Source organism: Rana temporaria, chromosome 1, assembly GCF_905171775.1.
Source record: "Rana temporaria chromosome 1, aRanTem1.1, whole genome shotgun sequence".
In the NCBI taxonomy this organism is placed as follows: domain Eukaryota; kingdom Metazoa; phylum Chordata; class Amphibia; order Anura; family Ranidae; genus Rana; species Rana temporaria.
The window spans coordinates 97,458,545-97,474,880 of NC_053489.1; the positions used below are offsets into that span (position 1 = coordinate 97,458,545).

Here is a 16,336-nt window from a genome sequence, read left to right on the forward strand (position 1 = left end):
AGCACGGAGACACTAGCCAACATTTAAAAAGTGTTTTAAGGAGATTTACTAGGGCTTATCTTCGGGGTAGGGCTTATATTGCAGCCTGCCCTGATAATCCAGATAGGGCTTATTTTTGGGCTAGGGCTTACTGTATTTACTTAAAGCAGTAGTAAACTCTCGCTATTCACCTGTACCTCCAGGTAAGCTTACAGTAAGGTTTACCTGTCCTTACAATGAATGTTTCCTAAATGTGCAACCTTTAGAAGATATTCATATCAACAAAAGCCAATTATATCACTGGCACATGCACAGTGATGCTCTGCATTCAGGGCACGCAGAGTGTGCCGTGGAATGCAGAGCACCATGCAGCGATTGTCACTTCTATGCGCATGCACAGGAGTGATATCATTGTGACCCGGTCATTCAGGAGACCACAGTGTGCAAACCCGGAAGAAAGACTGGGTGAAGATGGAAGCGCTGGCAGCGGTGACAGTGCACCCCTGGAGGGCTTCTTTTGAAAGGTAAGTTTGTCATAATGTGCTGGTTGTACTACTGCTTTAAAGTGGAATCCAAGCTAAACACTTAACTAGCCTTAAAACGGTCTCCTTCCACCCCTAACACCTATGCCCCCAGTGCATGGAAGAAGTGTCAAGAAGACTTTGGAAGACCTCACATCATTTTGAAATATTTTATAAAGAATTGGTGGATGAAAAGGACTTTGGACTTTGCCACATATTATTTATTAACAAAGAAACAGAGCCGCGCCACAGACACTAAACAATATACAGTAATGATCTATAGAGGGTATGGTGTAATGAAGTCCATAAACATGTATCTTTCAGCATGGATCACTCTCAGATAAAAAAACAGTCTATTGGAAAGTATGGCATAAACAGTTAGGTGATCAGCATTGGTCTCCTATTGAATAGGTCTCTGCAAATGAAGTCCTAAGATTCCACACCACCAAAGTGACAGGTAACACAATAATAAGTGAGCCCTTCAGCGGAATAAGAGGCCGCTTACCAGAGGGCAAGCAAATTGTGCCTTTTGGCTATAGCCCAGCTGCGGCCTTTGATTCACAGGAACCCAAGGGAGGAAAGAGATAACAGCAGGCACTCGATGGTAACAAGCTCCAGTTCGTCCGGTAAGGACATAGGAAAGAAGGTGCACCATAGCGTGACTCCGTTTAAATAAGTAGCATTTATTAAAACATGAGATATACTCACAAGCATGAAGATAAAAACAGCGTATGCCGGCCGGTATACAAGGAGCCCTCCTCCTTTGCGTGGTGACGTCACTGCGTTGACTCCCAGACGTGTTTCGTCATCAACAAGACGTTTTCAATGGGGGTAGGGCATAACAGTGATTCACCAGTTAAATAGAGCTAAGCCTCATTGTGAAGAGCGGAGCAATAGCTGCAGAAACGCCATCTTAACTGAGGTCAAGATGCCCTTATTTGGCGGCCCGGCGCTATACCACCGGGCGATAAATCCTCATAATAAAAATTATTTTAAAACTGACAACATAGCTGTGTCTAGCGCAAAAAAAAAGGAGAAACGGAAGGGAAACAATTTCAAAAGCAGCGAACGGTCCGACGGGAATGTAGAGCAAGGCTGGCCTGGCACAAGCCGTCCCACTTCATATTCGATCGTTCCGACCGCTCTCTTTCGCCATCTAGAGCTTCATTATAGGAAGTGAGGATGTAAAGTATATTTAAAAAAATCTCCGTTTTGAAAAAGAAAAAGAAAACTGGAGTCCATGGAAACATTATACCATGGCTTCCAGATAGGCGCAACCCTTTTAAAGGCGGGCAATACAAGCATGCATAGTCCTTTGCAGGATACCTAAAAGGCGGCCCGATCTGACCCAGGAAATAAGGTTAAATTAACCTCTAGGTGACATAGATTAAAAACCCCAGGGCATATTAAGGACCTGCTAACTAGGACTAAAATTAACCATTAGAAGGTAAATACATTAAAATATACCAATCAATGCAATCTGATCTAAAAATATTCCCCAACCCCCCAAAAAACAGTGACCAGCCTCCCGCAAAAGAGGTGGGACAATCTGCATGCCTGGTAAATAGGGAGATGGACATCATCACTGTAATTCGTAGATGATGACAAAACACCCTTAGGTAAATAATCAAGCAAAAATAATGGTGCAAAAATAAGTGAAAAATATATTGATGAATTATTTAAATTCGTCCGCGAACCACCTCACTAAGGTGCGCGTCCTTATGATATATGCCCACAGTGCCGTGCACATCTGAGTAAATGAATTCCGCTAGTGTGACTAAGCAAAGTGATTAGAAAAAAGGTGTAACCCTCCTTAATCTGGGTTTTAATAAAAAATTATTGAGTTTAATAATCCGATTAGAAAATTTGTATAAACAAATTCTCTTAAAAAACTGAAAAATGTATTAGAAAATTATTTTTTATACCATCCAAAGAAAAAGTGTAAAAAATATATTTGAACTATCGAGATGCAAAAATAAACCTGCCTCTATTGGTGCCATTCACAATGAGTAAATATATCATGCATTGTTGATGAATGCATTTACATTGGTTTCTATATTCAACCCATAGGGGGCATATGTTTTTAGGCGATGGATCCAACCCATTTCCATTTGTGAAATTTCCCTCACCAAATCACTCCCCCTCCAGTGTGGCTTATATTTGTCGATCCCTAGAAAGAGAGTTTTAGATGGGTCTTTATTATGTTTCAGCTTGTAATGGTTGGAGACGGAATGGTTCTTGAATCCGGCTAGAATGTTGGTGATATGCTCATTCACCGGGACCTGGAAGGACCTTTTGGTCCGACCCACATACTGCAGGCCACACGGGCACTGCAGAAGGTATACTACGCCTGTGGAGGCGCAGGTAATACAGGGTCCGATCTTGTACTCCTTACCGGTAACCGTAGAAGTAAAGGCAGTCACACACCTCTGCGTGTTGGAATTCATAGAGCAAACCCTACACCGACTGCACCTATAGTAGCCTTTTAATTGATCAAAAAAGCCTATTCCCCTGATGGGAGGATCTATAACATTGACAGCTACTTTATTCCATAAGGCCTGCACACCCCTAAAGATTACTCGAGGTTTGGGGGGCAAGATATCCTTCAATCCTTGCCAATGCTTATTGACAAGGTGAGTAATGGCCCTATGTTGAACAGAATAGGTAGTTACAAACGGCACCCCCTCAGGGAAGTTGTCCCTCTCCCCAATCGCCTTTTCACGTAGGAGATCGCCCCTCTCAGTGGCCAAAACTTTATTAAGGGACCCCTGTAGGGACTCCTGGGAGTATCCCTTCTCAAGGAAGCGGTCTGTTAGCATCCCCGCCTGAGACAGAAACTGCTGGGGATCGGAGCAGTTCCTCCTCAGTCTGAGGTACTGACTCTTAGGGACTGCCCTGAGCCAAGGCTCGTAATAGCAGCTGCCTGTCGGGATGAAGGAATTGCGGTCCGTATCTTTGAAATATGTAGACGTAGCAAATTTTCCATCTCTAACTTCAATCTTGAGGTCCAAGTAGTGAACATCCGTCTCACTAGCCTCATATTTCAATTTAATCCCTCTATCGTTAGAATTGAGGGACACTATGAAGTCGGCCAGATCCTGGTGTTCGCCGGCCCATAGGAGGAGGATGTCATGAATTTATCTAGCCCAAAGGACTAGCTGAGGTATAACCCTTGTGTGGATGACATCCTCCTCCCATTTGGCCATAAACAAGTTCGCCAGGCTGGGGGCATATTTGGCCCCCATGGCAACACCTGTGTCTTGTCTATAGAAGTTATTATCGAACCAAAAATAATTTGATGCTGCTGCGTACCTCAACAGGGACATCACAAAGTCTACCTGCTTGCACTGAAGCCCCGACTCCCTCAAGAGAAAACAGTGGACAGCTTCAAACCCTAATCCGTGTGGGTTGATCGTATATAGGGATGTGACGTCTATAGTAGCCATCCAGATATTAGCTGTAGCAGGAAATCCAGACAAGATGTTCATGATATGTCTGGAGTCTTTAACAAATGATGGAATTTTCTTAACTAATGGTTGCAAATAAAAATCTATGTATCTGCCCACCCAGGAGGTAATTGAGTCAATGCCACTCACTATGGGGCGTCCCGGGGGGCAGAATGGATCTTTATGCAGTTTCGGTAGATAATAAATGGTTGGGGTGCGAGGGGCCTTGGGTATCAAAAAAAGTTTCTCCTTAAGAGATAATATTCCTTCATACACACCTCGCCCTATAAGTACCTCCAGATCTCTCTTGTATTTAGCCTTGGGGTCATTGGGTAATAAAGAATAGGTATTCGTGTCATCTACGATATTGTGCATTTCTCTAAGATAATCTGCCTTATCTAAGATGACGACCCCCCCCCCCTATTATTTATTCTATGTTGAATTTTGCGCTACATTGTGTTATAAATGATAAATGTGAATATAGAGTCACATGTGGTAGTAAACACAGTGTTAAATGACAGCCAACTCTCTCCCACTAATCAGCTAAACACAATGGGGGCAGAATATTACTGCTTGATTGATGGAGGCTTTTTTGGGTCCTCCTTTACGCACACGGTCAGGCAAAAGGAATTTTCCCAGCTTTTACGCAGACTCAAGAATTAGTCCAGGGGGTGTTTGTTTATTTAGGGGTTAAAACTTAGATGAGGAGAGGAAGCATGGGATTCCCCAAACTGTAGAACTTCATTGCAAATTTGAGGACTTGCTAACCTTTTGGCTGCTAGGAACGAACGAACAAAGCTATCCTCCCATAGGATTGATGGTACAGCAAAAACAGAAAAAGTTCCAACTGCTGAATACAGGTGCTACTCCGTAGAGAAATGCTAATGCACCTGGCTGCTCTTGAATCCCCAGCTGGAGGTGTAGAGTGTCTCTCTTGGTGGTGAGCTGTCACTAAGCTATTCCCTTAGTTATGGACAAGCAAAGTATGTTTATTTGATCTAATAAAATGTAACTTGTTATAATACATTTTTTACAATACATTTTTTTAAATAATTTTTTACAACTTTTTTTTTTACAATGCTGTCAGTTATGAATGGACTGTAAATGAGAGATTTACCGGCTCCTTCCTCCCTTCCGCATCCTGAAAGATCAGGATGCGGAAAATGCTCATGAAAATGAAAATGCTCAATATCGGCACTGATACCAATACTAGTATCGGTATCAGTGCAACCCTACTTTAAATGGAATCTGTTGCTTTGTCCTCTATGTATAAAGTACATGGGTACTAAGGCAAAACTGTTACCTGAAAACTAAAAAATTTGGAGCAGGGAGGATTTCTTTTTACAAAAGAGGCATACTATATCTCTTCCTCGCAATTTTCTTTACACTGTACACTGAGCTGCATATGCATAGCTCAGTGTACAATTGCATGCATAGCTCAGTGTACAATTCTGGGACGAATAAAGTTCCATGCATATGCAAGGGATTACGCCCTCCCATGCTGGCCAATCAAGATGGTTGAAAACCGAAAACTCGGAATAAGGCAGAGAGTATAATTCGGCACTAGCAAGGGAGCTCATAGGCGTTGCAGCATTGAAGCGTAAGTATGTATAAAGTGGGTTTATTTCACCTTCTCCCACAACTTACAGCTGGTTTTGTAATGTGATGGATAGCTGCATTGATCAATAGTTGGAATTCATGGGAGGAGAGAAGCTGGTCCTGGATTATACAAGAAATATACAACCTCAACTTCCTATGTCTCCATATCTCCTGATGATTTTAACATATGGTTTTCACTAAAGTTATTCTCTATGCCACAGGTGTCCAACTCAAGGCCCGTGGGCCGAATTCGGGCCTCCAGGCCCTTTCGTGTGACCCTGCAGGAGAGCTCCAGCCTTCCTCTGGTCCTCCTCCAAACCCTAATGCCACGTACACATGGCCGTTTTTAATGACGTGAAAAATGATTTTTTTTTTTAATGTCATTAAAAACCACCGTGTGTAGGCTCCAGAGCATTTTTTATGACGTGAAAAATGGGCATTAAAAATTTAGAACATGCTCTATTTTTTTGCGTCGTTTTTCACGTTGTTTTTTTTCACGTCACGCTTTAACGGTGTGAAAAAAACGTGCATGCTCAAAAGCAAGTTATGAGACGAGAGCGCTCATTCTGGTAAAACTAGCATTCATAATTGAGATAGCACATTCATCACGCTGTAACAGCCTGAAAAGCACGAAGACTGAAAAGCGCAAATTGTCTCTCATTAAACTTTTACTAACACAAAATCAGCTAAAGCAGCCCCAACCGGTCGTGTGTACGCGGCATTACTTTCTGCTTTCAGGCAATGCATCCAGCTTCTTCCCAGCAGCAGCATAAGGAAAGGGGGATGCACTCTGATATAAGGGAGAGTAGGGGACTCAACTTCTGATGGTGGGGTGGCTCTTGACATCTAATATATGAGGAGGGGATGCGCTGGACATCTAATCTTACAGATACAACCGGCCCTTTTGAGGGCAATCATAATGCTGATGCGGCCCACCATGAAATTGAGTTTGACACCCCTGCTCTATGCATTTCTTCATGAGATGCTCAGTTAGAACTGCCAAGGTTTATAAGAGGTTTATTTTAAAACTAAACCTAAAAAATAATAAAATACTAATAGTTTTAAAGGAAAGACTGTGATCAATAGGAAAGCACAAAAATAAAACACAAACTTACAATCGTGGGACAACAGCAAGGATTGTAGTGTGCTCTGATGGCTTTGTTGCACGTATCGATCTGCAAAAGAATGAAAAATTTGGATGTCAATAGCAGTGGTGCACTATAATTCAAGAAATCAGAAATTGTGTTAAAAAACTTTGTAGGCTACAGGACGTGCTCTCCCTGGAACAAATCCTCAACCCTTATCGCAATTACTGAGATCGGGATAGGATTCTCACAAACACTCCACACTTTCGTACGGCAATACCTCCGTCCTACTATTCCCGGATTTTTCGGCTGAGCTACAGCGCAAGAGGAAAACCTTTAACGATGTTCGTAAAAGGCTCCATGAAATAATTAAATACAGAACGCTGTACCCTAGCCATCTCTGAGTCCCACATAACGGCTCGGTTAGCTTCGACTCCCCGGCTGACTCAGATGAATGGCTGAATACCCTGCGGTGAGCACAACATTCCACTTATGACTCACAAATGAATTTCCATATTGTGCCATGGAAATGGCTTCACCTCTTTGGGTTCCTCCTTTAAGTTGCCTGTTTAAGTGCTCAATTATCCGGTTCATTCACAATTGTTCCGCTTAATGTTTATTCTCACTTGCTGGACTGCTCTAACTAAGATTATTTTCCGCAGTGTTGCTGAACTTGGAGGTATGGCGACTCCCCCGCGGGTATGACCCCTTTTTCCCCTTCTGTTGGTTTCTAAATTGCACTCATACTTCACTTCACCCTATTCCCATTTTGCAGTTTTTATATAGTTTAGCGTCCCTATGGAACTTAAATTAGTATCTTGGAACATAAGGGACCTTAAAAACAAAATTTAAAAGATCTCTAATGTTTAAATTCCTTAATACTCATAAACCGCATATCCTTTTTTTACAGGAAACTCATCTTTTAGGGAACAAAATGCTATCCCTCTGCAGAGCGTGGGTGCAACAGGCATTTCATGTCACCTATGCTAGGGGGGTCCCTTGCATATAAGGTAATACATGTATGTTCAAATCCAGGGGGTAGATTTATATTTTTAGTTCTAGAAATTGGTACTGTGAAATATGTGTTTGTCAATGTATATATTCCTCTGCCTATTTCTCCTGGCATATTATATACTAACCAGGAGAAACTGGCGCCACTACAGAAAACTATAGTTATTTGGGCTGGGGATTTTAATGCTGTATTGCAGGCTGACTTATACTTAGACTCCTTCAACCCTCAGAGAATGTCCAGTGTAGACCTTGGGTCCTGGGTTCGCACCTTTGATCTGATTTGGAGATTCAAATTTCCACTAGACTGTTTTTACTCACATTATTCCGGCTCCCATAAATCCATCATATGGGTAGCTTCCTACTTGTCTGCAGGCATTTCGGACCACTCTTCGATGGAACTTATTGTAAAGGTAGGGGAGGTAAATTCCTGGGCTGCTGGCACCTAAATTCCAAATGGCTTCTTAACGAGAGGGTACAGGGGCTGCTGAAGGACTCAGACGTGCAATACTGGGTGATGAATGAATCCTCCACATCCCCCAGATAGTTTTGAATGCCTTTAAAGCATTTACCAGAGCTCAATACATTACAGGCATCAAATCTGCAAGGGTCTGAGGCAGCGTCCGATTTTGTATCCTCTCCTACTGGGGAAAACTACTCTATTTTGGCCCGCAAAAAGGCCTGCAGAAACCTGGAACTTCACCTTACATCCCTCACACATGCAGATATCCTGCTTTTGAGGCTGGGAGGCAGTTTGGGTCTGGGAATAAGAATGGTAAACTGTTAGCCAACCTGGTTGCAGATTCCAGGCATCTGACGGTGGTCTCTGAGTTGCTTTCAGATGCTGGGGAATCCATTATTGACCCCTCTAGCATTTTAAATGCATTCCAACGTTTTTTCAATCCTCATATCACCAAGGTGCTTCTCCAGATCTCTTGTCCTTGCTGGACACTCTGCAAAGTCTCTATCTGTTGTCTTTGTCGTATGAGGTGGCTGTGTCTCTAGACAAAGACATTTCCTTCCTGAAATTGAGAGGACTATCAACTAATTTTCCACCAATAAAACTCCTGGGCCTGATGGATTGCCGGGGGAATGGTATAAACCAGGGTTTGACAAATTTGCTTGGAATCTAAGAGCCAGCTAAAAAAGTTAGGAGCAAAAAAATGCACCCCGTCCCGCCAAGCTCGCGCGCAGAAAGGAACGCATACGTGAGTAGCGCCCGCATATGTAAACGGTATTCAAACCACACATATGAGGTATCGCCGCGATTGGTAGAGCGAGAGCAATAATTCTAGCAATAGACCTCCTCTGTAACTCAAAACATGCAACCTGTAGAATTTTTTAAACGTCGCCTATGGAGATTTAAAGGGTTAAAGTTTGTCGCCATTCCACGAGCGGATGCAATTTTGAAGCGTGACATGTTGGGTATCAATTTACTCGGCGTAACATTAACTTTCACAATATAAAAAAAATTGGGCTAACTTTACTGTTGTCTTATTTTTTAATTAAAAAAGGTGTATTTTTTCCCCAAAAAAAGTGTGCTTCAAAGACCGCTGCGCAAATACGGTGTGACAGAAAGTATTGCAACGATCGCCATTTTATTCTCTAGGGTGTTAGAATAAAGAATACATATAATGTTTGGGGGTTCTAATTAGAGGGAAGGAGATGGCACTGAAAAAACACATTAGAACTGCTGTTTTTTGCTACTTGTAATGTAATGTAACCTGTAATGCCAACGGCCACCACAAGATGGCCACTCCTAGATTCCTTCTGCAGGCCTCAGCTTCCTTCTGTGAAGGCCGCAAAGCCGCGGCCTCAATTACTGGCTGGCCGGTAATTGAGGCCGCGGCCTTCTGCTGGCCTCAGCTTCCTTCTGTGAAGGCCGCAAAGCCGCGGCCTCAATTACCGGCGGCCGCAGGCTCGCCGCGATGCGCCCCGCGGGTATTTGAGGTCCTAAGTGCTGTGCATCATTTAGACCAATTTCCTTTTTGAATTATGATTTTAAAGTCCTGACTAAGGTATTAGCCAAGAGATTGACAACATTTTTTCCATCCTTGGTTAGTATTGACCAAACTGGCTTTTTCCCAGGGAAATCAACAGACGTTGAGTATTGACACACTTACAGCTCCCCCCTGAGGAGTCAGCTTCCAGGGTCCTGGTTATGCTGGATGTAGAAAAAGCATTTGACTCATTGGATTGGGTCTACATGGGGCACATTTCTGTAACTGGATCAAGATATTTTATAAGGCTTCCCTGGCACAGATTAAATTGGGAGGCGAGTTGGCTGAATCATTTTCCATTGGCAGGGGGACCAGATAAGGGTGCCCATTGTCCCCAGCGTTATTTACGCTATTGATGGAGCCAACAGCCCAAGCCATATGTAATTCTTCCCTTATTAAAGGTATACCGGTAGGCACTATCATTGAAAAAGTGGCAATATACGCTGATGACATGAACCTTTTTTCGAATGACCCCGGTCCTTCCCTTTAGGAAGCTCTGGCCCTGCTTTCCTTGTATTCTCCCTTGACAGTTCTGAAGGTTTCCTTTTACGTTTTCACTTGGTTCTGTACACTGTGGGAACGTGTTTCTGACATCTACTTAGCACCTTCCAGCAGTTTTGAGTGAAGTTACTTTGGACTTTGGTTACCAGCTTTTAAGTTTTATGTGTTTTGGTTATTGTCACCTTGTTCTCTGTTTATAGGCTTGTTTTGTAACCTCCACCCCTTCTAAATTCAATAAAAAGGATTTGCAAAAAAAAAAAATACTTTAAATAAATTACTTCTTTGGGTTTATTAAGATCTCTGGCCCAGATTCTCGTAGGAGTTACGCCGGCGTATCTCCAGATACGCCGTCGTAACTCTGAGTTTGAGGCGTCGTATCTATGCGCCTGATTCTTAGAATCAGTTACGCATAGATTTGTCTTAGATCCGACCGGCGTAAGTCTCTTACGCCGTCGTATCCAAGTTGCATATTTACGCTGGCCGCTAGGTGGCGCTTCCGTCGATTTACGCGTCGAATATGGTAATGAGCTAGATACGCCGATTCTCAAAACGTACGTGCGGCCAGCGCTTTTTTTACGTCGTTTACGTTAGGCTTTTTTGGGCGTAAAGTTACCCCTGCTCTATGAGGCGTAGATGAGGCGTACCAATGTTAGGTATGGACGTCGGAACAGCGTCAAATTTTTCACGTTTTACGTCGTTTGTGTAAGCCTTCCCTGAATGGCGCTGGACGTAAGTTACGTTCACGTTGACTAGGCATTGAGCGGGCGCAATTTAATTTGAAAATTTGACGTGATACTGAGCATGCGCCGTTCGAAAAAAGCGTCAATTACGTGGGGTCACGATTAATTTCCATAAAACACGCCCACCACTTCCACATTTGAATTAGGCAGGCTTACGCCGGCCCAGTTACACTACGCCGACGTAACTCTTAAGCGCAAGTTCTTTGAGAATACGGGACATGCCGCTCTAAGTTACGGCGGCGTAGTGTATTTTAGATGCGCTACGCCCGCCTAAAGATAGGCGATTCTACGTGAATCTGGGCCTCTATGTTTATTTAGGACCCATATGCAATTGAAATATTTGAGTCACTATTTAGTAAATTGCTTACACTACAGAAACTACCACACAGAAGTGTCTGCCCCTATACTAATATTCAGAAGGAATTTATAAAACATGTTACAGCCGATGCAGTGTAGACTGGGAACAGTTAATGTAAAATTGAGGGATATGTATGTGAACTGGAATGCCTACCTCTTAATGCTCGGAATGCCAGTTACTGCATTTCTATCCCAATAGAGTCCCTGCCCCCCCCCCAACATTATGCTGTGCCCCCCCATGTGCCCCCCCCCCCCCCAAAAAAAAAACACATTTTTTTTTTGTATTTTGCTCGGGCCACTGCTGGAGTAACACAGTATCTCCTGAGAGGAAGAGTGTCCCCAGTCAGCTCTGCAGGGATTCCTCCTAATCCCTCTGCCCGCTGACACTGCATAATGCGAGCGCTCACACAACCACAGCCACCCTATCTACTCCTTCCCCTGCATCCTCATTGGCACAGAGAAGAGCGAGTTGCAGGAAGGACTCCATGAGCCTTCATCTCAGTCACTGAAAAGTTACCTTAGGACAGGAGAACCAGCCTGTAAATTCCGAGAGTGGTGACTGCAAGCTGAGCCGAGTGTCAGTCTATGACACTCTTTCACAGCCCAGCGAGTCCAGCCAGCCCCCCCCCCCCTCACTCTCCTCACATACGAGCAGGGAGGAATACAGCTCATCCTCCTCCTTCCAGTCCCGCCCACCCTATCCCGGCGTGCTGTATCTGAAGAGAGGGGATGTGTGGGCGGGAAATATGAAAATCAGCAGCATTCCTGGCTGTGTGTGAATGATGCCTGAGATTCTAGCCTGGACCGTGGGTAAGTGTATGCACTGCAGACTGCAGTACACTGTAATCACTGAACTGCATTATCTCCATCCCTTCTCTCCCCATCTGTCTCCCTCCCCCTCTCCTGTTCTTTCAAGACATTTACAATTTACTTTCACTTTCAGTTAGGCAGGTAATATACAGTGCAATTTCTTTCCCACATCCACAGATTGCAGGAAATAAACTTGCATGATTCCCCCATCAACACAGACAGTGGTGACAGGGGAATATCCCTCCTGCCCAGCAATTGTATTCTCCCGACAAACAGTGATTATCACTAGTGGCTATACAACAACCACTAGTGATAATCATAAGAGAATCTGCTCATTAATGGTTCAAACCTCAGCCAGTTCCTGCTGAACCAGCTGAGATTTAAACTGTCTATGGCTGGTCTTAGCTCTTAGGCAGCCCATACATTGATGATCAATGTATGAAAAAAAGTGATCAATGATTGATCACTTTTTTCATTCAACTATTAGGTTGAATGAAAAAAAAAAAGAAATGATCCAATTCCCCCATCTACACATTATAGGTGGATGGATCCTCCCAGTGTGGACCAGTGCTGGAACAACCAGAGTTGCTGTCCTGTCCCGGCTATTTACAGCGCTGGTCTCTGTCTCCATGGCATCGGCGGGAGCACATTGGAACCCAGTGCTGGCCCTCCTGTAAATTGTGCTGGCCCTCCTGTACATCAACCTCATAAAGATGAGCCTGATGTACAGGAGGGCCAGCACAATTTGTTGTTAGAGATGGGCTGAGCATGTTCAAAATTCCACATGCCAGAGCCTGCCAGGAAGCCCACACTGCACAGCGTTAATCACAGGGAGTGAGACATTTCCCGGTCCGCAGCTGCACAGATCAGGAAATGTCTCACTGGCTGTGATTAGCACTGTGGATTGTCGGCTTCCTGGCGGGTTGCTTAGCAGCAGTGGAGCCTTCTCTGACATGCTGATTGTGATGCAATCCGGGTGATGCTCCCAGTCAAATCCTAGTCTTAAATATCAATGATTTTATTGATCAAAGCCCACACTTTACAGGCATAGAGACCACATGGCTGCTGAACATACAGTTGATTATATATATGTGGTTGTACTCTTGATGCTAATAAATACTGTGTTTATTAGATCTGACTGGGAGCATCACCTGGATCACATCCCGATCAGCATGTCAGAGAAGATTATACAGCATTGTTGCTGCTAGGTGACCAACTGGGGGCTCGGCTCTCTATAACCAATAGTGCCAGCCTTCCCCTGCATGCACCCATAATGTCACCAGCACTAGGTCCTAATAGACTGGCAAGGAGACAGATGCCAGACCAGTGCTGTAAATAGCAGGAACAGGACAGCTGGGGAACCCCACAGTGGCAGAACACCAGGGCCCAGTGGCAAGACAACCTTTGCAACCCTGATAGTTCTATAGTTCTCCCACTGCTTTGGACCCTTATATTTTCTTGGTGTGCTGGTGACATATATCTCTTGTTTTCTGCCACCGTGGAGGGAGCTCACTGCAGAACATGTGAAAGGGCCCATTGTGGGATTGTAGTAAAGGGTCCCAGGATATATATATATATATATATATATATATATATATATATATATATATATATATATATATATATAATTGCACTTGCTACTTTTGTCCCTGTCCCCCCATGTGCCCCCCCTAAATATGAAAGCTGGAGACACCACTGTTCTATCCAATGTATCATGTGCCAAGAAAGGTTTGTCTGCACCAGAGTTGAGACTTAAAATCATGATTGCCACCTTATTCCTTCATCATTACCAAAATACATAGTTTATTCAGCTTTAATAGTTCAAAGGAATCCTTTACTGTATTATCAAATTAGTTTTTTAATGCTAACCTCTCCCTCTGAAACTACTAGTTGTCTGGCTGTCATAGTGATCTGATGGTTTGAATACTCGGTGTTACTGCTGTATAGAAGTCTACAGATCAAAAGCTCTCGTTGCATGCTTACTCTGGGTCAGAGACTCAGGAAGTTTGGAAACTAGAGACAACCAGGGAACTAACATTGTCAGAAAGGGGTCAACAATCACTAGAAACAATAGGTACTATAGTCACTGGAGTGCTATGTACACGGAATCTCACAGTATTTCGACCAAGAAGGTTTAAACCAGTAAAAAGAAGCTTGGGAGTTTTTCAAGTCAGGTATCTTACCTGCAGATTTTTGGTTATTGTGGGGTACAGATTTTTGTAATCTAGAAGAACTTTGGTACTCTAATTAGCACTGGCAGAATTTACTGTAAACATGATCTATACTTTTAAATCCAAGATAGCAATTTTAGAATTGCTTCTAGACTGCCAATCTGGGTGAGTTTAAGGATGGATATTAGTCATTCTGTGACCAGATTCTTAGTTTACAAGAGGGTCTAAATGATTAATTAGTTCCTAGATAAAAAATACTCCAAGAAATCTCTGGATGAATTATGGCAGAACACTCATTTCATCATTGAGGAAATACAGTATATTACATGTGATCAAAGCTACAATAAATCTATGATGGAGGTCGGGTTCATTGGAAATCACAGACTGTCCTTGTAAAAATGATCTGTTTGGAAATCACAGACTGTCCTTGTAAAAATGATCTGTTTGTGTCTCAGGATACAAATGGTGCTTTATTTAAGTTGATCAAACTATTTTGGGACAAATACCATCATGTTGCCCATACATTCTCATCTTAGCACCCTGTTTTCGTTAATGGTCAGTGATGAATAGGTACAGTATACTGCCATCTTCAAAATGATCCTGGAGAACATAGAAGTAGACTCATTGGAATTGATTTACTAAAAGGTAAATAGGCTGTTCACTTTCAAAAGGGAAGTTGCACTTTGCAAGGGAATTTTTCTCCTAAAGCAGGGGTCTCTAAACTTTCTAAACAAAGGGCCGGTTTACGGTCCTTCAGACTTCAAGAGGGCCAGATCGTGGCCAGCGGCATCAGTAGGAGTAAACATCACCACATTTGGTATTAGGTTAGAGGAATAGTGCCCAATCATTGGTATCATAAGGAGGACTAGTGCCCTATTATTAGTGTCAGTGGGAGAAATGGTGCTCCATTATTGGTGTTCGATGGTAGATTAGTGCCTTGTATCAGTGGGAGGATTAGTGCCCCAAGGGCCGGATAAAAGTAAGCAAAGGGCCGCATCCGGCCCCCGGGCCGCAGTTTGGAGACCCCTGTCCTAAAGCATAGTGAATGATGTGGCAGTCACAGCACTATGAAGTGCCTTTATGCGCTGTGGCATTAGAAGAATTTTGATTTCTCTGATCTTTTAGTCCAAATAAGACCATCTGTAATGCCGCGTACACACGATCGTTTTTCATGACGAGAAAAATGCCATTTTTTAAATTGGTCATTAAAAACGATCGTGTGTAGGCTCCAGAGCATTTTTCGCGACGTGAAAAATGGCCATTAAAAATGCTAAATTTTTTATCAACGTTTTTCACGTCGTGAAAAATGGTCGTGTGTAGGCTTTAACGCCGGGGAAAAAAACACGCATGCTCAGAAGCAAGTTATGAGAAGGAAAATTTGCATAATCAAGCCCAAAGGGTGGCGCAATTCGAACAGAACTTCCCCTTTATAGTGCTGTCGTACATGTTGTACGTCACCGCTCTTTGCTCCAGCATTTTTTTTCACGATCGTGTGTATGCAAGGCAGGCTTGACAAGAATCACGTAGAGAAAAACATCATTTTTTCTATGACATTAAAAACGGTCATGTGTACGCGGCATTACTCTATAATTCCTCTAGCGCCATTCTGTTTGTTTGCATGTTTGGTGGAACTATTTTCACCATTTGTTTCCAGAAAACAGAACTCTGAGTGGATGTGTGTCTGTCCAGTTCCACTCTCTCTGGTGTAATGAACAGCTCTGCTGGGAACTTTCCAGACAGAATGAGTGTGATTGGCCAAGACTCCTGCTCAATGTGAGATTGGCCAAGACTCCTGATGAGTCACAAAAGCTTAACGCTATGCTTTCTGGTTTCAATTCTGCTGGGTCTTGAGCTTACATTACAGTCACAGAACAAATCTTAAAAGGCATATTTTCTCTTTTGCTTCTGTGAACACAATATACAACTGTTACATGACATTCAAAACATGAAATCACAGTAAATAACTCTGCTTTGTCTCTCACATGTGAGCATATGAACTGTATTAAGGTTGTTAGCAGGTCTAGCTGCATATACATGTAAGTCACATTAGCAACCTAGGACAGGTCTTAGCTGGCCAGCTACAAATGGGGTTGGCACTGGATGGCGCTGGCTTCCATTA

General features: G+C 43.2%; 1 protein-coding gene across 2 annotated transcripts in view; it reads right to left on the reverse strand.

Moving 5' to 3' along the window:
- The window catches only part of PDE8B (phosphodiesterase 8B), a 120,724-nt gene that overhangs the window by 93,814 nt on the left and 10,574 nt on the right, over nt 1–16,336 (reverse strand). For both annotated transcript variants that reach the window (XM_040340900.1, XM_040340909.1), the window contains one exon: nt 6,661–6,720. In XM_040340900.1, coding sequence (XP_040196834.1) covers nt 6,661–6,720 — 60 coding nt within the window. The remainder of the gene's footprint in view (nt 1–6,660; nt 6,721–16,336) is intronic.